Source organism: Prionailurus viverrinus, chromosome D1, assembly GCF_022837055.1.
Source record: "Prionailurus viverrinus isolate Anna chromosome D1, UM_Priviv_1.0, whole genome shotgun sequence".
NCBI classification, from domain to species: Eukaryota; Metazoa; Chordata; class Mammalia; order Carnivora; family Felidae; genus Prionailurus; species Prionailurus viverrinus.
This window is the reverse complement of record NC_062570.1, coordinates 67,514,051-67,537,515: the sequence shown is the minus strand read 5'-3', so window position 1 is coordinate 67,537,515 and position 23,465 is coordinate 67,514,051. Positions and strand designations below refer to the sequence as shown.

Below are 23,465 nucleotides of genomic sequence, written 5' to 3'. Positions count from 1 at the left end.
AGTGTGGCAGTGCACTTGCGGGTGGTCACCTTGTCTGTCCGTGATGGGGCACTTGGACTCTGGCCAAATGTTTGCCACTCACAGGTCAAATGTAAACACGACTCCGGCGAAACGAATTTGCTAAAACTCTTGCAGGAGAAAAGAATGGAGTTACCAGAGACCTCCGAGTCCGATTCTTTCTGGCGGCATCCATTTTTAGATTAGAGATTCAGTTGTGAGAACAAAATATAAATTAGTACCTACGTCTTGCCAAGTCCTATGCTCGGCTCTTAGCAAATAGATGAAAAAGACAGGATCCCTGTCCTCGAGTTCGCTCACTGGTGGGGACATAGGAATAGATTATTTCAATCAAGAGTCTGAGGTCGTTCAGGTAAGAGGTGGGGATCCTGACATACCTCACTTTCTGTAGGAGCACACAACAATAACCACTGTTTGAATTATGACCCTGGATCATCAAAAGAGGGTTAAATACTTCACTGAGGAGAATCATATGTGGGAATGGAGAGGGGTGCCATTGAGAACAAGTATACAAGCAGTCTCTGGTAGGGACCGAGGTATTGAATTATGTTCGTACTTACTACATTATACCTTCTTCTGCGTATGCATGATAAACAGAATGACTGAACTGTCCTTTCCTCCCCCCTCACCCCAGATGTCCAGCACAGGACAAAATAATCTTTATTTTTTCTTTAAGTTTATTTATTTATTTGAGGGGGGTGGGGAGGAATGGAGAGAGAGAATCCCAAGCAGGCTCTGTGCTGTCCGTGTGGAGCCCGATGCCGGGCTCAATCTCATGAACCGTGAGATCATGACCTGAGCCAAAATCAAGAGTCGGACACTTAACCGACTGAGCCACCCAAGTGCCCCAATAATTTTATTTTTAAATCAGTTTGAAACAGCATTTTCTGTGGTTTATCACCAAAAGCATCTTATCTGCAAAGGACTCTAGAATTCAGCGTTTTTCTAGCTTATCTGGTTATGGAATTCTTTTTTAAGGAGTATCTTTTGGGACTAGTGTTTCAGGGAAAACGTGCAGCAAACAGACTGGATTAGAGATTTAGGGGACAGAACGGACGAGAAGGTGAATTCACTAATTTACTGACTTCTGGATAAGACACTTCAAAATCTAGCCCTGATGTCTTGCACCAGGTAAGTGTTCTCTTCACTACTGAGCTGTGGACCACATGACCAAGTACAGATTTGCCCCTGGAGTGCTGCAACAGTGGCAATCTAGAATAGATCAACATGTCAAGGAAAATGCAGAAAAAAGTTGAGGTATTTAAAACTCAGTATTTTCAGAATGACAAATGTTACAAAAACATTTTGGCTCTAGTAAACGGAATAAACAAAAAAATCAAGAGCGAATATACATATTTTGTATGCAAAACATATCATTTATCTAAATCTGTGGAAAAATTAAGCTTGAAATAGCAGACATGATTTCCAATTGCTTGGAACGGAAAGACCTCAGGTAACTCAGGCTGTTGAAGTAGACTAGATGGTGTGTTCAAAATTCTCTGTAATGACCCTGGAATGTTTAACCTGAAAGGCTGTCAAACCACCTTATGTAATAGATAGGGATACGGAGGCTGAAAAGTAAAGTGCTTCGTCACATCAATGTGAGTGTCAGAGTCAGGCTAGAAGCCAGGGCCTGATGCCAAGTGAGGCCCTGATGACAGGCTACAGTCTGTTGATTTGAGCCTCCCAAATCAGTGGGCACACTGAGGTCTAGATGAACTTGATTTGCCTGTAGCATATACCCTTTTCTGTGTTCCTGATGCTACATGATAAGCATTATATGCAGTGCTAACACTCCCCAAATACCAAAGCATCAGGAACTATCTTTAGGAAAAAACTGTACTGGCCCATGCTCCAAATTCTGGTTTTGGGAGCTGATACGAGGTCTATCTTTATTTTAATGCTTATTTATTTTTGAGAGAGCGCAGGCAGGGCAGGGGAAGAGAGAGGGGGACAGAGGATCGAAAGTGGGCTCTGTGCTGATGGCAGAGAGCCCAACGTGGGGCTTGAACAGATGAACCCTGTTCATCTAGATCACGACCTGAGCCGAAGCTGGATGCTCAACTGACTGAACCACCCAGGTGCCCCTTTAAGAGGTCTATCTTGATTCTATTGGCTACTTAATCTCCCAGGGAAGAAATTGTTTGTTAGTAGAATCAAAACAAGGGATACTTAGAAAGCTCCAGGAAGGCCACATTTCCTGGAGATTAAAAATATTTTTCTCCAGAGGAACTAGGCAGAAGCAAGAGTTTTTTAAAGGGAAAGAGTAATGCCCTGGTCCCCACTCAGTCTAAACAAGGATTGCTGAGTTTGGTCAATAGTGCCAAACATTCAGAGCCGATTCAGTCACAGGAGGACTTTACTGGGAGTTCATCACAAGCTCACCATCGAACCTGCCTTCATAATCTTCACAACAATCCTATGAATTAAGTATAGTCTTCCACTATAATGGAAGAGTCGCCTGCTTAAGAAAACTCATGCTATGAAATAGTAATTTCAGCAGAGGAAGTGATTGAGTTTCAGTCAGATTAACAACGTGGGTTTTCTTGCCTAAATTTAAGCAAAATTTATTTTAAAGTTTAATAGCTCCAATAGTTGTGATACTTGGACTAGTTTGGAATTAATGTGAAAGCCAAGGTAAATCACATTCTCTAATTGTGACAGACCCATGCGAGTCTCTCAAAACTTACAGTGTAGGAGAAATGGCTCCTAGTTAGGAGAGGGGCTTAACTAGGGAAGTAACTTGCTCAAGGTCACATGGCTTGTCAGCATCACAAAGCAAGATTCGATTCCAGGACACCTAGATTCCAGTATCTCTGCGCATAACCAACTATTTCCTGCTGCCTTCTCCTGCTGACGTTGACCTCACTAAGAAAGGGAAGCTGAGGTTTGTGTTCAAGATGGCGACATGGAGGATCCTGAACTCACCTCCTCCCGTGGACACACTGAATCTACAGTTACCCATGGAAAAATTTGCTCTGAAAAAACCCCCAAAACTAGCAGAATGACCCCTTCACATCCAGCAAATGAGAGGGAAAAAATCACATCAAAGCAGGTAGGAAAGGCTGAAAAACAACCTCACCATTAACCCAACTCCCCACCCTCTTACCCCCTACCCATTCACCTCCCTACCCCTCACCCTCTCAACCCTTTACCCCCTCACTTCCTTGCCCCCTACCGCTGCACCCTTAACCCCCCACCCCCCAGCAGCAACCCACAATTGGGAGGGGACTCAAAACCCAGAGCTTCTCCCCTGAGGAGTTGGTACCCATATTAGTCACCCTAGCTTTTGAGACCTGCCCCTGAAAGACAAGCCCCCAAAACAGCTAGCTTTGAAAAACAAGCAGGCCCAAGCCCAAAAGACCCGTGGGGCTGCGGCAAACAGAAACAGCTCTGAAAGAACTCACACGTGTACTTACTCACCGTGTAACTCACGGGCTTCTGGCCCGATGCAGAAGCAGCCTTTGAAAAGTGCTCAGACTTTATGTGACAGAAGGTCATTTGCTAATTTTAAAGCGTTGGACTCGAGGGCAGGGGCCTCCTGGAATACTCTCTGGACAAAAACCAATGGACGCCATCTTTCTGCTCCCTCCTGGCGGGTGCCATCTTTGAGGCCCCTCTCTGGCGTGCTTCTCAGCTCCAGTTTCTCCCGGAGAGGAGCTTCTATATGCAGCTGATGCCCTGGTTTTGCCATGACCCAGTTTTTGTGGCTGTAGCCCAGGGGATGCCCCTTGATCACCTGGCTCTGAGCGCCTGGGGGCTTGTATTCCTGGGTCCCATGGGACAGTAATCATCAGAGATGTTCTGGCCTCTGTATAGAGAGCACACTGAAATACAGCCCCAGTCTTTCTGGGAAGGAGGCCTATTTGCTTGTTGAGGAGCTTCGGCCTGCCCACTAATTGGGGCCTACACAGCTGCAATCAAGGAACGGAGGCCTGTGGAAGCAATCTCTGTGCTCCCTGCCTTGCTCCAGCTGTCCCATATATTAAATAGCCACCACCCTCAGGGCACAGCAACAGGAACTCAGTCTTCCTGTGAAAGGGACCTACTGGGCCTGAGGGTCTGGTTTCCAATCAGCCTGGATCTAGGCGTTGTCTGAGGTCCTTTACGACACTGACAGGTCCTGGCATACCCTCAACTACTGGGAGCTATGAAAAATAAAATAGGCTGCTTGGACAATCATAAAGGTTTGAGAGACCACCAAGAACTAGGGCAGAGGGTTGAATGATAGGTTTCACTGTACATAGTTACATTTTTTTTCTTGTGATTATAACTTTTAAGATGTACTTTCTTAGGGGTGCCTGGGTGCCTCAGTCCGTTAAGCATCTTTTTTTTATTTTAATAGTTTTTTCTTTTTTTAATGTTTATCTTTGAGAGAGAGCACAAGCAGGGGCGGGGCAGAAAGAGGGGGACAGAGGATCCAAAGCGGGCTCTGTGCTGACAATGGCAAGCTCAATATGGGGCTTGAACTGCGAGATCATGACCTGAGCTGAAGTCAGATGCTCAACCACTGAGGCACCCAGGTGCCCCATGCATCTGACTCTTGATCTCAGCTCAGGTCTTGATCTCAGGGTCATGAGTTCAAGTCCCACCCTGGGCTCCATGCCCTGCATGGTGTCTACTTAAAAAAAAAAAAAAAAAAGATGTACTCTTAGCAGCTTTTAAATATGCATCACAGTATGATTAACTATAGTTGCCAAGCTGTACATTGCATTCCCATGATTTCATGATTTATAACTGCAAGTCTGTACCTTTTGACCCCCCTTAGCCCATTCCCCACAAACCTCTCACCTCTAGCAACCACCAATCTGTTCTCTTTATTTATGAGCCTCATTTCATTTTTTAGATTCCACAGATAGGTGAGATCATACAATATTTATCTTTTTTTCTCTGGCTTATTTCACTTAGCATAATGCACTCAAGGTCCATCCATGTTGTCACCAATGGCAAGATTCCATTCTTTTTTATGGCCGAATAATATTCCATTGTGTGTATGGAATGGAAGATATCTCACATTTTCTTCATCCATTCATCTATCCAGGGACACTTAGATGATCTGTTTCTACATCTTGGCTAGTATAAATAGTGCTGCAGTGAACATGGGGGTACATATACCTTTCCAAGTTAGTGTTTCCATTTTCTTCTGATAAATAAACAGAACTGGGATTGCTGGATCATATGGTAGTGCCATTTTTTTTTTTTCATTGTTTTTACATTTATTTATTTTTGAGAGACAGAGTGAGACAGAGCACAAGTGGGGGAGGGGTAGAGAGAGAAGGGGACAAAGAATCTGAAGCAGGCTCCAGGCTCTGAGCAAGCATTCAGCACAGAGCCCGATGCGGGGCTCGAACCCACGAACTGCGAGATCATGACCTGAGTCGAAGTTGGTCACCCAACTGACTGAGCCACCCAGGTGCTCCCATTTTTCATTTTTTGAGGAACTTCCATACTGTTTTCCATTTTTGTCACTACGTGTGGTGATGGATGTTAACTAGATTACATTAATGTAATTATTTTGCAATACATACAAATTCCAGACCATTATGTTGTATATCTGAAAGTCATAAAATGTTGTCAATCATGTCTGGGGAAAAAAAGAAAAAAAAAAAAAAAGGAAAGAAATGGAAGGCTGATCCTGACATGCAGGCCCCAGGACAGGCAGCGGCCACAGAGCAAAGGCTTCCTTTGTCAGGAAGACCTTCCCCTTCCTCAGTGGGGGCAGTCCCCACTTCTTGGTCATTTCAGTCACCTCCAGGCTCTGAATTATGGCCAGAGGGGAGTTCTGCCAGAAGAAACCTCACAGTGGCTTCTGGTGTGGGCACCATGGTCAGGGGGGCATGTCACTGCCCTAATCTGAGGGCACACCTGGAAGAAATACCCATATTGAGGTGGAACGCGTTCCAAAATTACAAATCAGGGCATATACTAAAAAGCACCTTTGTAGCCAAAACCTCAAACAGCGAGATAGCATTGTGTTAAATCCCTCCAAAAATTGCTTTCCAAAGGACTTTCTACCAACATACGTTTGTTTAGTTACTCCTTGATGTCGAGTTATCAGTTGGGAAATGCTTTTTAACTTAGATGGATTTTTGTCACTTGGGGATTGGCTAGTTCACTTATATGTGACGTACTGGAAAAAGGAGAAAGTGAAGACCTGGATTCTAGTTCGAATCTCACCTTTACCAGCTGCATGAACTTTTGAATCTCAGGCTCCTCACCTTTCAAAGGCAGAAATTCATTGCCTCTCTTACATTCGAATTCCCAGAGCTGCACACGCGCCCCTCACGGCCTGGAACACACTCCAATACTTCACTTGGCCGGTCACTTGAGTCATCATCACAGGTCTCCTGTCCTTCAGGAAACCTTGTCTTGACTTCATCCTCCATTCTGCACCCACAACCTGTGCAAACATTCCCCTTTTCACACCATAGGGAAAATGAACTGATCTCCATTAGACTTTTGGCAGGAAAGACAGTTTATCTCTGCATTCTCAATGCCTACTTACTAATTACAGCTTTTCTACAAACTATACAGTGCAACATAAAAAATGTTACTCAAACTGTTAATCACTGAATTATTGAAAATACAAATACATATGAGTACCTTAGTTTGCTTGCATCTTAAAAAAAAAACTCCACAATCTATAAAGAATTATAAAAGTTTCGGGGCACCTGGCTGGCTCAGTCAGTAGAGCATGAGACTCTTGATCTTGTGAGTTCGAGCCCCAAGTTGGGTAGAGAGATTACTTAAAAATAAAATCTTTTAAAAAAAATTTGTGAAGTTTTGAGTAAACAACCTTCAGCCTAGTTCAGGTTCTTCCAAATATTTGCATAGTTTATTTACTGCTAAATTTTCATACACAAACATACTGAGCAAATAAAAATGACACGATGTCCCATAAAAGTTGGTAAGAGAATTTTATTGTGTGACGTATGTAGGTCTTTGCATTCTACTAACAGAAAAGCATTTGTCCACATCTTAGTCGACCTAACAAATTACGTATCTGTGGTTTTTATCTACACGGCTGCAGTGTTACACTATTGGAGAAAACCTTCCTTTCACTTGTACTTTGGTGTGATTATACAGTAGATACTTCCTCCTCCAGAAAATAAAAATATCCTCAATCTAAACTTAAAATGGAACAAAGACATGAACACCAAGTTGCCTGCACCACTTGGTCAAAGACTGCAAAAACCAAAACAGTATGCTGCTTAACGTACGAAGATGAGGAGACGTCTCTGCCAGTTTCAGCCAAACCTCTGTAGGAATGATATACCATCTGGGTTTATTCTTCCTGTGGTTTTCACACATGACAGGTAGAACTGTACCACAATGAGGAACAGTCACATTCTTCACTTGCTCAAGAGACTCAGATACTGGACTTTAGCGCAGGAAATATCTCTTGGGGCTTAGTAATATACAAATGGGTAGAAAAAAAAACTGCCTTAGGAAAAATTTCACAATTGTTTGACTAAACATCTGAAGCGTTTCTGTCACAGCTTTCATATATTAAAAAAGTTTCCTCCAGAGATGAAGCTTATTTATGAAATAAAACCTAGTCGCTATCGTCTGATCCATGTTCTGAGCCCCGATCCGAGGCCTCATTGTTGGATCCCTCTGGTTCTGATTCATTTCCAGAGCCTTGGCCAGAGCCCTCGTTATCAGATCCTCTCTCGGAATCGTGGTCTGACTCGGCACTTGGAGAAGCCGGGCGAGAGTCCATCTCAGAACCTCCAGAGCGGCTTCTCCCAGACTGCACAGATTCGTTGTCAGACTGTTCAGAACCCGAGGGCCTTCTCTTTCTGGCTGGCTGGTCACTGTCTGAATCCTCATCTGACTGCTGTCTTCGGGGCCTCCGGGGACTGCCGGCCTCGCTGCCAGACTTGTTCTGGTTCTCATCAGAATCGCTGTCCGAAGAGGCACGTTTCTTCCGCCGTTCACCCTCGTCGGAGTCGCTGTTGCTGTTGCTGTTGCGGTGATGTCTGGCAAAGACAAGCACTGGTTAGACACCAGGATTTGGGCTAATGGGAGCCTTGACAAGCGGAGAATGTTTTCTTTTTTTTTTTTTTTTTTAAATGAAATTTATTGACAAATTGGTTTCCATACAACACCCAGTGCTCATCCCAAAAGGTGCCCTCCTCAATACCCATCACCCACCCTCTCCTCCCTCCCACCCCCCATCAACCCTCAGTTTGTTCTCAGTTTTTAACAGTCTCTTATGCTTTGGCTCTCTCCCATTCTAACCTTTTTTTTTTTTTCCTTCCCTTCCCCCATGGGTTCCTGTTAAGTTTCTCAGGATCCACATAAGAGTGAAACCATATGGTATCTGTCTTTCTCTGTATGGCTTATTTCACTTAGCACCACACTCTCCAGTTCCATCCACGTTGCTACAAAAGGCCATATTTCATTTTTTCTCATTGCCACGTAATATTCCATTGTGTATATAAACCACAATTTCTTTATCCATTCATCAGTTGATGGACATTTAGGCTCTTTCCATAATTTGGCTATTGTTGAGAGTGCTGCTATGAACATTGGGGTACAAGTGGCCCTATGCATCAGTACTCCTGTATCCCTTGGATAAATTCCTAGCAGTGCTATTGCTGGGTCATAGGGTAGGTCTATTTTTAATTTTCTGAGGAACCTCCACACTGCTTTCCAGAGCGGCTGCACCAATTTGCATTCCCACCAACAGTGCAAGAGGGTTCCCGTTTCTCCACATCCTCGCGGAGAATGTTTTCTAAACAAATAAGGGCATTTAATATTCTATCTCTTGACGTGGAGGGTGTTAACTCCGGTGTTCACTTTGTGATATTTGTTTTGTGTTCTGTTTTGTAAATTTGATATATTTCACAATCAAAAAGGATTAAAAAGAAAAAATAAGGCACTTTAGTTATGACACAGCATTTAAACAGTAAAGGAGGACTCTCACTGGGTTCTATCAGGCACCTTTCAGCAGAATGAAGCACTTCTCAATTTCATACATAAAATTATGAAAAGGAAGGGCTACATTTATCTTTATAAGCAAATTCATAGCAGAAGTGAAACCTAGGATTTTGCTTGGCTGTAGGGACTCTGAAGAATTAACCATCTCCCAAGGCTGGATGAGTGGGACTCTTCCCCGTCCTATCAGATACCTGAAGAGCAAAGGCACCATTTCTATCCAGGATTTGCTGCTGCACTCGTGCCCTCCACCAGAGTGAGTCTTACTCAAGATAAGAAGCCAGGGCTAAAAGGCTTCTGTAGCTCACTTACTTTTGCCCTGAGCTCCCCTCTACTTATCAGTTGATGGGTTAAAGGGAATGGGACTTGTACCTATGCTTGATATGGTGGTGGCACCCAGGAAATCTTGGCTTCCTGGAGGCTCTGGAGGAAAGAACATTCCCATAACTGTGGTGACAGCTGCTCACCCCCCAGAGCTCTGGACAGGAGAACATACTTCCCCTGTGGCATATTCCTCAGTTTTGGATTCCATGGAAAGGAATATTAAATGGCACAGGGTTCAGTATAAAAAGGGTGAAGGAGACATAATACATTCTTCTGTTCAGAAATGAAACCATCTCCACATGACTGAAGGAAGGCTCTTGGTGCTTAAATCTGAGAGAAGAAACCTACACATACAATATGTAACTCCGGTCACCCTGAGTAGGTATGAAGAGTGAGTAAGAGGAAGACACTACATTCATTCCCTATATATACTAAAGGCCAGTGGGCCTCCTGGGTCCACTTCCCACCATTCCACCTGGCCAAATAAGCAAACACTTCGTGACACTCAGGATCAAGTTTAACTGATGCAAGTGGCTCAAATCAACTTGGCCTTGACCTCATAGTTTGACAGCAGCTCAGCCTCTCACATAGACCTTTCTGCCTACACATTTTAACAATGCTCATTCTAAAACCATACATTTCACTGCTCTGCTCATGCTGGCCTTTTACCACTGACCAGGGTAACACTGTGGGCAAGGGTAAAGCAACCCTAATGTGTGTCAGCCAGTGTCTTCAGAGAAAAAAGGAACTGCAAGTCTTTACAGATGCCTCCCTAGAGATCGTTACCTATGAGGCCAGCACCCCCACTGTCACCCTTAGTTCTCTCAACATGCTAACTGCTCACCTCTAACCAACCAGCACTCCATTCTTCTTCAAAGATTCAACTCAAACAGCCTTTCTTTTACAAAACAAGTCTCTTACAACCCTCCCCTCAACTCCAGATTAGGTATGGACCCTGGAGAGCAATATACAAAACCATAAGTGACAATACCTATCCCACTATAATGTGGCTTTTTGTTTATGTTACACTTCACTGCTTCTAAAGCACACATTCTCTGAAGCCAGAGTCTAGGACTTTTTCCTCTGCATCCCCAAGCACTCAGCACACTATCTCATGGAATTCTTAATGGACATTCAAATGACTGTTGAACAAATGAATGAAATGACAGCCATCAGGAGAAATACATGGGATGGGATAGCATTATCCCAAGCTGGGGAACCTCCAGCTTGAGGAACAAGTTTAGGACAAGTAAAATCAATACTGCTTCTCCAGGTGTGCCATAAGCTAAAGGAGAGTAGTGGCCAAGCAGTCTAGGAGAAGTCCCTCATGGAGCAGGCACAGCTGAGTCAGCACTGCCCTACAAGGGAGGAAATGGTCAAGAAAGTCCCATTTCCACATGACCAGGATCAGGCTACTCATAACAGTTTTAGCCAGTTTGGTAAGTGTAGGAAAGTGAGACAATTCATTTAGAAGGATACCATCCAGGAAATTTCACCTAATATCCATGGAGAAATGAGATTTCAAAATAGGTTTTCTTCTCTGAGGGAAAAACATGTGACAGGACAAAATGACAGGGTTAGATTAAGAAGTGTGCTAAGGTTTCTTCCACCTCAGAGATTCTAAGAAGCTGGAGGGAAGACATTTTGGCACAGTGACCATTCTTATCTTTCATTAAAAGAACGCACTAAGGGAGGGGTGCCTGGGTGGTTCAGTCAGCTAAGCGTCCGACTCTTGGTTTTGGCTTGGATCATGATCTCATGGTTTGGTTCAGGAGTTCAAGCCCTGCGTCTGGCTCTGTGCTGATAGTGCTGAACCTGCTTGGGATTCTCTCTCTCTCACCCTCTCCCGCTTACATCCTCTCTCTCTCTCAAAATAAATAAATAAACATTAAAAAAAAAAAAGAATGCGCTAAGGGAAAAATTCATACCCTTCATCAGCAATTTTAAGTTTATCTTCATCTGAAGAATCATCGCTTGATGATATTATGGCTTTGGATTTTATTTTTCCCTTCATTGAAGGAGGCAGACGCTCTGGCTTGGGCTACAGAAAGAAGATCAGACATAGCAGATTAATCACGATTCCTAGGTTGCATTACGTTAGGACATCTTGTTAAACTTAGTTTGCGGTGTGATGATAACAAATAGCAACCAACACACTTCAAAAAGAAGCATTTGTGTTTGAAGAAACTGCAGGGGAAGAATACATGCTTGTGTAGGGCAAGCCTTTGTGCCTACAGCAGGACATAAAAACCACACAGTATTATAAACTTACAGCCTTCTTCTTCTCTGCTTTTGGCGGACGTCGCTTTTTCGGTTTGGGGCCATTTTCTGTTTCCTCATCATCAGATCCTTCTTCTCCCTTTGGAGGTCTTCAAGAGTGAACAACAAGAGAAAGTCTGTCAAGGTTCACTCATGCCTAGAAAGTCTAAGACTACTTTGTCATCAAAATATTATTCATTCTGAATGCTATTCTCTATTGGGCTATCCTCAACCATACTGAACACTCATCAAGGGCAGAGGCCATAATTTACAACTGCTGCACACAGCTCAGGAGTCTGCAAGAACCATGTATTTATGCAGTGTCCACCAAATAATTTAGTCTCTGTTGAGTCCTCTTATTCATCTAAGATAAGCCTGAATCTTGTACTTGGTGGAGGGACAGAGGATGGGAGAAAAGACCCAGGCTCCTGATCTCACATCTTTCCTCTCTTCTTTCTTCCTTGCCAGCTACTCATTCCAGGCCTGCTGATGTCCAATCATAGCTTCCATTTAACAGGTCCATGTCGGAACGAATTCATTAGGTTCTTCCCCAAGTAGAGTCAGCCAGGGGTGGGAAGAACAGGCCTTGCTAAGAGAGCCAACTGGAGGTTCCTGGACAGGGAAGCACCACAAGTGAGGAACGGGACAGCTCAGGGGCACCTCTGGTGAGAGATGGGCGGGGCACCACTTATCTTAATAGCAAATGGCACCAGGAAGATTAGAAGGTCCTTCTCTCAGGGGCGCCTGGGTGGCTTAGTTGGTTGAGTGTCTGACTTCCAATTTTGGCTCAGATCATGATCCTGTGGTTTGTGAGTTCGAGCCCCAAGTTGGGCTCTGTACAGACAGCACAGAGCCTGCTTGGGATTCTTTCCTCTCTCTCAGCACCTTCCCTGCTTGCACATCCATGCATATGCATACTCTCTCTCAAAACAAACAAACAAACAAACTTAAAACAAAAATAAAATAAAAAAATAAAAGGCCCTTCTTTCACATTAATTCACATATTACACATCTAGCAAAACTTGAGGTGGGCATCACTATTACATTTTACACAAAAGAAACTGAGGCTTGGTGACTTTTCTAAGATTGCACGTGGATAGCGTGGGCACCGCAGGTTTTCTCATTCTAAACTGCACACATTTTCCAATAAATACATTCACAACACGTTGATAATACCTTCTCCTCTTTTTCTTCTTTCTTTCACCACCTTCCTCATCTTCTCCTTCTTGTTCACTACCACTGCCCTTTCTTCTCTTCTTCTTCTTGGATATAGGCAGGTCATCGTCGGTATCGTCGTTGACAAATTCATCAAATTCTCCTCCCTTTTTAGAACGCTGCAATCCAAACAAGACTATAATCAGTTCTCGCCTGGCTGGTGGAATGAGGTCAGATCCTATCAGCCATTTGACAAACGAAGGATCTTTTATCAAGTTGCATGGGAGGGGTGGTGGGTGAGGCCCATATTTTGAAGACTTCTAATTAGGGTGAATGGCTCAAGTGGCTTAGGTCACCACCAGGTCCAAGTACGGAGCTAACACTGGAATGCATTTCCAAATAATACCATATAAAGCACTGTGTTGGAAGACTGCCTCTTAGCAAAGGAGGAGGTCAAAGCTAAGGACTAAGCACTGCGTAAACAGAACCAATTATATTCACTTCTGAAAGTCAAATGACAAGGATGGTGCCATCAGTACCAGCAGGAGTCACATCTTACCCGTCCACCACCACCTCCTCTTTTCTTTTCTTTTGTTGCTTCGGTCTCTCCAGTAAACATAAGAATATTTTTGGTCTTCTCAACATACTGGGCCCGCTGTTCTAAAAGTTTCTTTTGCTCTTCTTTTTCTCTGAGACGTTTCTCTTCCTATGAGGAAAAAAAGAGTAGGAAGAAACTGCATCAAAATGTTGAAAAAATATCACGAATACCAGCAGAAGGACTTCTTTAACATGCAAGGCATATGTGTGCGTGCACACCATTCTTGAATTCTAGTATAACTGAAAACACAATAAATACCTGTTCTTTAAGAAGTTTCTGCCTTAACAGTTCCTTTTCTTGCTCTTGTTTGGCCCGTAACTCCCTTTCTTCTTCATCTTGTTTACGTGCCCGGGCGACATGGTACTGGGCCTGGCTCAGTAAGTCAGAGCACTGCCTATAATATTCCAGATTTAGAGAAACATGAATGTAGCTAGTACATTTTTTGCTCAAAAACTCAGAGGATCTGTTTTCCTTACACAAGCTAGAGAGCCAGAGCATTAGCAGATATTTATGGGATATTTTAATTAGCAGAATTAACTTAGTTTCTCATAAGTCAATACTGTCAACTTTGGTAACTTTCCAAATTATAAGTGTCCTCTCCAATCACAGATATATTTTCAACATTATCTTCACATGTGAATCGAAGAGTGAAAATAGATAGAAAGTATTTTCCCCACACAATTTAAGTACTTGTACTGAATTGATTTTGTCATATTTCCTGAAAGGACCCTTGGAAGAAAGACTCTGTCCAGGCTGGGTAGTCTCACAGACAAGTGGGAAAGACCAACCCCTGGAAGGCCACCCAGCGCACATCGACATCACTGCTTCATCCAAAGTCACCTACCGTAAGTAGTAACATTACCTGGCTTCTGTAGCAGCAAGGGCCAAATCGAATCTCATTTTATCTCCCACTTTACTCAAGTAACTGAAGTATCTAAATGGAATGAGAAAATAAAATACTTCACTGAAAAAAAATTATAATGAAACAGGCCCTTTAGATTTTTATTTTGTTACTTTTTAAATGTTTATTTATTTTGAGAGAGGGGGAGAGAGAACGCATGAGCAAGGGAGGGACAGAGAGAGAGAGAGGGAGACAGAAAATGCCAAGCAGGCTCTGCACTCTCAGCACAGAGCCTGACGTGGGACTCAGTCCCACAAACCACAAGGATCATGACCTGAGCCGAGATCACTTTGGATGTTCAACCGACTGAGCCACCCAGGTGCCCTGGCTCTTTAGATTTTTAATCTGCTCTACAAAAATAGTCTGAGAAAAGGTTTATGTATTGATTGACTTACATGAACCTATTTGATACATGAAAGGCTATCTCAATAAGAAAATTATATATGAAACCTACTTAAAAAAAGACTCTCATCAAAGTAGCACTCAATATGTTTAATAAAAAACAAGTTCATGAAGATAAGTAGTCATATTTAATATCATCAGTAAATTCACAAATAACCCAAAATCAGTTCATGCAGCCAATATGTAACTAAACACTGTATTTACTAAATATGTCTGCATGGGGGTTAGGAGGTGTATGCCATAAAGGCACTTAGTCTACCAGGTGAGGCAAGAAATGCTTTTATAAGAATTTAAATAAGGTTAGACAAAACCTGAAGAGATATCAAGTTTTGATTTTACCACACACAGAATTACAAATAAATCCCATAAAAGTACATAAATTTTGAGCTCAGTGCAGAAACCCATTCAATATTTAAGAGGACAGGCCTTAATCTTAGCTCAATGAAAATTGATATTCCATGAAAAGACACAGCAGTATAAGTAGTAAAACCAACATAAGTGGGGTCTAAAAATTTCAAGTGTGCAAAATTCTGGGTAATATTACTGTCAGATTAATGAAAATTTAGGGCAAGCTTGCAAAACTAGCCAGCCAGTTCTAGGGGACACTACACCATCCAAATCTGGCAGGGTCCTGGGCACAGTTTGGCGCCACCTGGTGGCAGCCACCTGCTTTGGCTTAAAAACCACTGGAATGCTTCTAGTAGAGATCGCTTCAGGGAAGTGATTTTCAGTACTGTATGAGACAAACGAATTTAAAGAAACAAAGCATTTCAAAAGCTGTTTCTACAAAATCTTTACCTATGTGCAAGCTCCAGTTCTTTCACAGCATTAAGTACTTCCTTCAGATTACTCTTTTCATCTTTCAGAACAGAGGTAGCTAGTCTCTGCAGGACCAAGGCCACATTAAACATAAGTACTGTATCACTGGGCGCCACATGTCTAGCCTGTAGGTAAAAAACAAAGCAAATATTTCATATAACCTAATGACAAGAAAAGAAGTTTATTCAAATATAATGTTAGGTATACAAACATGCATAAAAGAGAATAAAAGTATGTAACGCAGCATAGAATTAAGTGAGAACAAGGAGTTCTCCTTTTCACCTTTAGCAAAGTCTGTTTGCATTCCTGTAACTTGCCACACTTGAAGAGTGCCCGAGCCAAATACAGTACAACTTCAGTGTTCTGGTGCTTATAGAACTTTCTGAGGCAGTTTTCATACTATAACAAAACAAAAAGTTAATTAAAATACAACAGGATTAAATGATATTGTCATTGTGTAACAAGATTTCAAGCAATTTTAAAGCTACGTGAAAAGGTGTTTTACCCTTTGAATGGTTAATTTCAAAGAATAATTTGAATTCTCAAATTATTCTAAAATCATTCATTTTAGACATTCACAAGGATAGGTTTTCACAACACAAAAAGCTGATAAAAAAACAAACAACAACTAGATACTCAAAATAGTTTTTCCATTTGAAACTTGGACCAATACTGAAAGGATAGATTGGATGGCTTTTTTCATATCTCTGGCAATAAAATCTATGGACAAGCTTACTGACAACTTATTAAAAGTTACATACCTGGTTCCTTTGGGATATACTTTCTACCACCTTTCTTTAGGATTGATGGAACCTACTGGCAATGAGCATGAGAAGTCTCACAGTTCTAGTTGTTAAAGTTTTCTTATAAAACCAATATATGGCAATACTGGTGTCAATTTTGTCATGAACACTTCACTTTTTGACCATGGATCATATCTTGTCATAAGTAAGCTCTTTTTCATGGAAGATGGTTAAAGAGTTTCCCCCTGAATATCCCTAGTAATTAACTTGCATTTTTAAAAGGCAACTTTATCATTCTGCAGAACAGGAAGGCCCACCTCCAAAAACACAACCTCTGAGACTACCATATGCAGTCTGAGTCCTATAAATCCTTGTGGCTAGTACCTTTCAAATATTCTAAATTTGATATAATAACCACCCTCCTTAGAAAAAAAGGTTAACCACTGCAAGGAGCCTGGCCTGCCCTTGTCATCTACCTCTGATAAGAACCTTTTTTTTTTTTTTTTTTATCATAGTATTTCCCATAGATCCTAAGGACGTTTTTACTTTTTAATATGTTACAGATGCTAAATATTTGTTTTAAGATTTTATTTTTAAGTAACCTCCACATCCAACATAGGGCTTGAACTCACTACCTCGAGATCAAGGGTCATATGCTCTACCGACTGAGCCAGCCAGGCACCACTAGATGCTAAATATGACCCTTTAAGTTCAAGCACTCCATAAATATGAAAGGCCTAACAAAATTCTATAGTGATAAAAACTAATCCCCATGGAGTTTTTTCTTTTTAAAATGTCATTTAACTTTTCTGAAACTCAGTTTTCCCGTCTGAGAAAGAAGAACGTAAAACAAGCAAACAAATATTAAATCCTATTTTTTGGGTATTTACTGATATACTAGTACGTTAGTGCCAAGTATGGTGTCCAGTACTTTTCATACTGGATGTTTACACAATTCTGTGAATTTAAGGTCCCTGATCTCCACTTCATAAATGGGAAACTGGCTCAGAGAGAATGTCCTTTGCCCAAGGCATGCAATTAGGGGTGGAACCAGGACTCATATCTCTGTCTAGACACCAAAGACTGGCCTTAACATTATATGATGATAAGCCTGTGAATAGACACAGTATCACAAGAAATGGCATGCAGCTCCATGAGAGGGCCAGAATGGTTAAGAAAACATCTGCTCAATAATGAACACAATAGGGGCGCCTGGGTGGCTCAGTCAGTTGAATGTCTGACTCCAGATTTTAGCTCAGGTCATGATCTCACGGTTCATGAGTTTGAGCCCCACATTGGGCTCTGCACTGGCAATGTGGAGACTGCTTGGGATTCTCTTTCTCTCTCTCTCTCTCTGCCCCTCCCCAGCTTGTTCTAAGTAAATAAACTTAAAAAAAAACAATGAACACAATACAAAAATATCTTGAACAATAAGACATTACCATCTGAACGGCACTGATATATTGCTTCTGTTCCACATAGATGTGTGCTAGGTTCAACCACACATCACTGATATCTGCTGTTGCTTCTCTTACTTGGGCAAATACATCACGAGCTTCACGAAAATATCCTTTGTGGGCCAAAACAGCTCCTAAAATTATAAAAAGGTTCACATTTAAGAATTTTCTAACTGTAAGGGTGCTTGCATGGCTCAGTCAGTTAAGTATCCAACTTCGGCTCAGGTCATGAACTCATGGTTCATGGGTTTAAACCCCATTTCGGGCTCTGTGCCGACAGCTTAGACCTGGAGCCTGCTTCGAGTTCTGTGTCTCCATTTATCTCTGTCCTTCCCCAACTCACACTCTGTTTCTGTCTCTCAAAAATAAATAAACATTAAAAAAAAATTAAGGGGCGCCTGGGAGGCTCAGTCAGTTAAGCATCCAACTTTGGCTTGGGTCATGATCTCATGGTTCATGGGTTCCAGCCCTATGTCGGGCTCTGTGCTGACACCTCAGAGCCTGGAGCCTGCTTTGGATTCTGTGTCTCCCTCTCTCTGTTCCTCTCCCATTCATACTCTCTCAAAAATAAATAAAAAACAAAATTTTTTTTTAAATTAAAAAAAAAAAAAGAATTTTCTAATTGTAGCCAGAAAAGCCACTAAAAGCCCTATTTTAATACAACTTCATTTATTACATTTAGGGAGAAATTACGATCTACAAACATTCCTCTGAAAGCATTCATTTCACAAATCACTACAGATGCCTGTGTCTTATAATCACCTATGCCATTAGCAGCATACAGATTCTTTGCGTCATTTCTGAGCACTTGTTTGTAGATGGCCAGGGCACGATCTTGGTGACGCTTTTCCTATAAAAAGAAACATACATTATAAAACAAAATTCAAACAGGAATCAAGTGTCAGTTTTGTTTTAAAGATACAAAAAGAAAAAAAAATAAGGGACAAAAAGAAATTACCTTTTCTCGATCTCGGGTGGGCTGATGCAAAGTCTGGAGCCAGACGTTGCCAAGGGCCAGCATAGAGTAAGTGTCACTCTGTGTAGATGGTTGTTTTAATATTCTCTCAAACTTCTTCTGTCCCGGACCCCATTCTTGTTTTGCTAAATGAAGATTGCCAATCAAAGACCAAGCATCTGGATGGTCCTGAAACACACATATAAAAAGAAACAAAATCTGTAATTTGGATTCAGAGATATTAATCACCTTTCCACAATAGCTGATTACCAAAGAGGTTTACAAGCCACATTTACAAATTGAGAGTGGGGATGGATTAATGAATTGTAAAATCACTTTAGCATGTAGTTATCAGCATAAGAAATGCAACAGAATGGAATATAGATGGAATGGAATATAGAATAATGCCAGTGTACTGCACATGGCAACGGTACATAAAGATTTGCAAAACCTTCATTTTAGTTGTTGTATACACACGTGTGTATACTCAACTATGATGTAAAATCTATTTCTGTGGCTAACAATCAAAAAGTTTACATAACTTCTACACTATAGTATCTTCAACAAGTAAATAAAATAGGATGATGTCAAGATATTCGAGAAATGATAGCCATTAAAATGAAAATCTAGGGAGAAAAGGTGAAATAGTTGTTTTTCAAACCTAAGAGTTAATATGACCAACCTGATTAATCTGAAGAGCTTCCTTAAACCAATCTGAAGCCTCATAAAAATTTCCTTTATCTCTAGCCATGGCTCCAAGGCGCAGATAGCCTAAAAATATACATTTAAAAGTTTTTACGTTTAAAATATTATCTATAAAAGACCATAATTTTAAAGCCATACATTTGAAATGATTGATTTCTGTTAATACATTCACACAATGAACAGAAAAATCCCATAGGTAAAAAAAATTGAGCACCAATAAAACTAATTAATAATCTCACAAGTTAAAGAGCAATTCTGTTCCCATCAAGTCACTGTTTGAAATCTCGGATTTATTTCTTCCACTCTATTCCAGTGTTCACATCCTGGTCCAAGCCCTTATCTCCAGCAAAGTTATTTCAAAACTCAGAGCTGTTCTGTTTCCAGTTTCTCTCTGATGGACAGTACTGTCACTTTTTCTTAAAAAGCTGCTTGTCATAGGCAAAATAGTGAAAGCATGGACTACTAGGGATTACTAGTTAGAAAACCTGGGCTCTAATTGTGGGCTTCCACTTAAAGAACAGTAAAAAGGTGCCGCACAAATGTAAGTTGTTATTTTCTCCAGAAACTAATAATGGTTTACTACTACCCATCAAACCAAATTCAGCCTGGCATTGAACTAAATCTGATTTATTTTAAATCACTTTTGTATCCATAGCAGCATGACAGGGGCCAAGTTAATAGCTCCTGATTTAACCAGAGTCAAAATATCATAGCTTTAAGTACTTTTAAGGGAAATACAGTATTGCAAATCATTTTTAATTAAAAACTGTCTGAATTTTACGTCTAGGATGTAAAAACTCAAAGTAGGACATTTTAGTAATAATTATTTTGACGTAAAACAGTGCTTTTTCTCACTATTATAAACATTGCAAAAATGCGAATACGAAATTAGAGCAGGAGCATCAGAAAAGTATATCTAGCACCAAACATGCCAAGGAATTGTTCAAAGTCTAATAAAGGTAGCTGGCACACTGAAGATCGCCTACTTTATGAAATATGGTTCAACTCATTTTTAGTTGTTTCTTTTAGTTTCTAGCATAAATTTAAGTGAAGCTGCATCTTTTTTATTTTTTTAAGGCCACAAATTTGCCTTGAAGAAAAGGCGACATGATAACCTTCATATTTTTTTACTATTGGTTCTAAGAAAGATTTTTTTTTTCAGGCTAAATTTTTGCTGCTGTTGTGGGAATTTTAATTCATAAAAAAAAGTTTACAATTCTTACAGTCAACATAATTAGGATGTTCCCGCAAGATGTTTTTATATAGTTTTTCAGCTTCGTGGAATTCACACATTGCCTCATACAGCCTGGCTAAATTGTACGATGTTGTAACAGAAATGGCATTATAATAATGTTCATCATGCTCAGCTTCTGCCTTTGCACGATCCAATGATGCCAAAAAATATTTCTATGAAAAAAAAAGAAAATTACATTGTTAAGACTTAGTTGGTACATCTAAAAAGGTGTGCATTCCACCTGACAGTATGTAAGAAGTGAATATTTCTATTTTCCTACCTTTGCCTCCCCTAGATTTCCAAGTCTAAAATGGAGGGCACCCACATTATTCAGAATCTCTGGCGGGACATCGGCCTGCACTTTCTCCTGAAGGATCCGTGTAGCTGTTCCATAGGCTGAAAGGGCACCCTGTATTTTCATGGTGGAGAGAATTCGGTGTAAGTGAAAACAAAAGGGAGAAACACTATACCACGCTTTCAAAAAACACATTATGTAGGAGACAAAAAGCACTGCTAAAATACCTGTATATCAGTCTGTTCTAAGATTTGCGCCAATTCAATCCAAGCTTCAACGTCATCAGGATACTGTTCTGTGACCTTCTTCAAATGGCCCTGGGATAAAAGAGATCATTAAGCTAAAGCAGGCTTAATTAAACAACTACAGGCTGTCAAAGTAAAAAGTGGTAGCTACTCTACCTTGTTTAATACGTCAACTGTTCGTTACTTTCAACTGGAACAAGCTCGGCTAACAAAACTGCTTCCATCATATCTCTACTAGCAATAACAAGAATGAGGAATGACAGTCTAGTGATAATGGAGAATAGCTAAGATTTTTTAAAATGTACCTTAGCGATATCTCGTTTTTCTTGATCTTCTGAGGCAGCATATAGAGAGCCAAGAATTTTCATAGTTTCATAATTATTAGGATAAGCTTTCAAAACTTTCTCAAAGCACTGAGATGCATTTTCTTTGTCACCTCGATATATATACATTTGTCCCAAGCCAAAAAATGGCAGCACAAAAGAGGATGAGGCAAATTGTGTGGCTTGATAGTAGTACTGGAAAGCTTGGTCATAATCTTCCTAAAAAATGAAAATAAAACAAGACCAACAGTATGTACGAAAGATTCTCTGCCTTCTTTTTAATGTACAAAAGTTTTGAAAAGACTTGAAAAACTATAAAACAAAAGAATTAGCTATTTGGAGAAGGTTGGAAATGACCTTACCTGAACATGGAATGATCTAGCCAGCTGATAGCAACTTTCTGCTTGCATAGCCTCCACTTCTGTATTATGGAATGCATGGAGAGCCAAGTGCTGGACTTTACTATAATCCTGAACAAGGAGATCCAGAAACCAAATGAGTAAATTCAAACAACTCAAACAGTCTCAATCATAAAGCTTCCTCAAATTTCATTTTTAAAATGTGTTCACTGAATGAACAATAACAGCACAATACCTAGAATTACAAATCATTTTTCTCATTCCCCTTGCTGATAACTTCAGGGAAGATGGGAACTAACATTATTTACCCAGAACTTAATATCTACCCATTATATCTCTTACTTCATTTAATCCTGCAACAATCCTTTGAGGTATCCGCCGTATTTTTGTGATGAGAAACCCTGAGAGGTCAAGTCCCTTATTACTAGTAAAGGGAACAATTACAATTTATTGAGAACTATTATATACCAAGCACTGTGGTAGGTATGATATTTACATTAGTTCTAGGCTCAGTCAAAAATCTTGCAAAGATTGTCATTATTATCATTTTATTGATGGGGAAATGGAGGCTTAAAGAAATAAAGTGTATTGTGGAAAAGCTAGAATCTGAATACAATTTTTTTTTTTCCCGACACCAAAGAAATGTTCTAACACATGAGGGTAGCAAGCTTAAGTGACCAGATTTGAATTCAGCTCTATTTGAATACATGGGTCATGACTTTCCCATGGGTCATGACTTAATTTGGATTACCGAGCTAATCTCCTGAGAATCTCAAAGTCAGAGTTTATACATCAGGGATAGGAAACAACTTTCTGGTTTTAATAAGGATATGTTTTACCCATTTGGCTATAAGTCTGGTCTGGAGAGCCTCTGTTTGGTCAATGGACAGTTTCAACTTTTTTTTTTTTAATATTAGGAATAATAATGTAATTGTAGTTTTAACAGTAACTCTTTCCCATTAGATAAGTATTTAATATGCCCATTACATTTAATTCTAAATGCCACTCCTCAAATCCTATAAAGTAGATATTTATTACTGTTTTACAAGTAAGGAAATTTAAGTTTAGGGAAATTATCTGCCCAAAGCAACATAACTATATAGTGGTGATACCTGAATTTGAACTAAATAATTCAAACTCTACACTCTGAATTATTTTGCACAGCCTTTTAGCTAAATTTATATATTGGTCCCTGGGATGAGGGTAAAGGTCAAATGTTGGGTTTGGAATATACTTTTTCTATTTTTGTTACTCCTTGACTCATGACATATCTCTTAGGGAATAAAATGATTCTACTTTGAAATTCAACATAAAAAGTATTGAAGATTACATTCCAATTTAAAGTCCTCATTCACATCTCTTTGATTTCCCCTCACGCCCCAATTTTTGTCCTTAATCCACTCTGCATTCTAGCTGCTTCTCTTTCCAATCAAACAACCAAGCTCAGTTCTCAGTTCTTTCTGGAGGTCTGTGGTAATTGCTCCAGGAGTCACCATGGCTCCTCCCATTTCTAAACCTACTTTACTAGTTAATTACTGAGTGTCTGGGATATTAATTAATAATACCTTTCCCCCCATCTGGTTAAATGATTCCTCTACAGGGGAGGCAATGCAGTGTAGTGGGCAGAGAATTGAAATACTACATCTCAACTGTACTATTTGCTAGATGAGTGAATTTTGGCAGGTGGTCTTACTTAACTTTCTTTTAAAAAAATTTTTTTTAACGTTTAT

General features: G+C 40.5%; 1 protein-coding gene across 1 annotated transcript in view; it reads right to left on the bottom strand.

The window, feature by feature from the left end:
• Positions 1-6,916: 6,916 nt before the first annotated feature.
• The window catches only part of CTR9 (CTR9 homolog, Paf1/RNA polymerase II complex component), a 28,678-nt gene continuing 12,129 nt past the window's right edge, over positions 6,917-23,465 (bottom strand). The window contains exons 8-25 of the mRNA XM_047823322.1: positions 21,739-21,846; positions 21,359-21,595; positions 21,036-21,125; positions 20,794-20,922; positions 20,503-20,686; positions 19,257-19,345; positions 18,578-18,763; positions 18,382-18,469; positions 17,605-17,753; positions 15,702-15,818; positions 15,399-15,544; positions 14,160-14,231; positions 13,556-13,691; positions 13,259-13,405; positions 12,721-12,878; positions 11,558-11,654; positions 11,214-11,326; positions 6,917-8,000 (exon numbers count right to left, since the gene is read on the bottom strand). Coding sequence (XP_047679278.1) covers positions 7,574-8,000; positions 11,214-11,326; positions 11,558-11,654; positions 12,721-12,878; positions 13,259-13,405; positions 13,556-13,691; positions 14,160-14,231; positions 15,399-15,544; positions 15,702-15,818; positions 17,605-17,753; positions 18,382-18,469; positions 18,578-18,763; positions 19,257-19,345; positions 20,503-20,686; positions 20,794-20,922; positions 21,036-21,125; positions 21,359-21,595; positions 21,739-21,846 — 2,673 coding nt within the window. The 3' untranslated portion in view covers positions 6,917-7,573. The remainder of the gene's footprint in view (positions 8,001-11,213; positions 11,327-11,557; positions 11,655-12,720; positions 12,879-13,258; positions 13,406-13,555; positions 13,692-14,159; positions 14,232-15,398; positions 15,545-15,701; positions 15,819-17,604; positions 17,754-18,381; positions 18,470-18,577; positions 18,764-19,256; positions 19,346-20,502; positions 20,687-20,793; positions 20,923-21,035; positions 21,126-21,358; positions 21,596-21,738; positions 21,847-23,465) is intronic.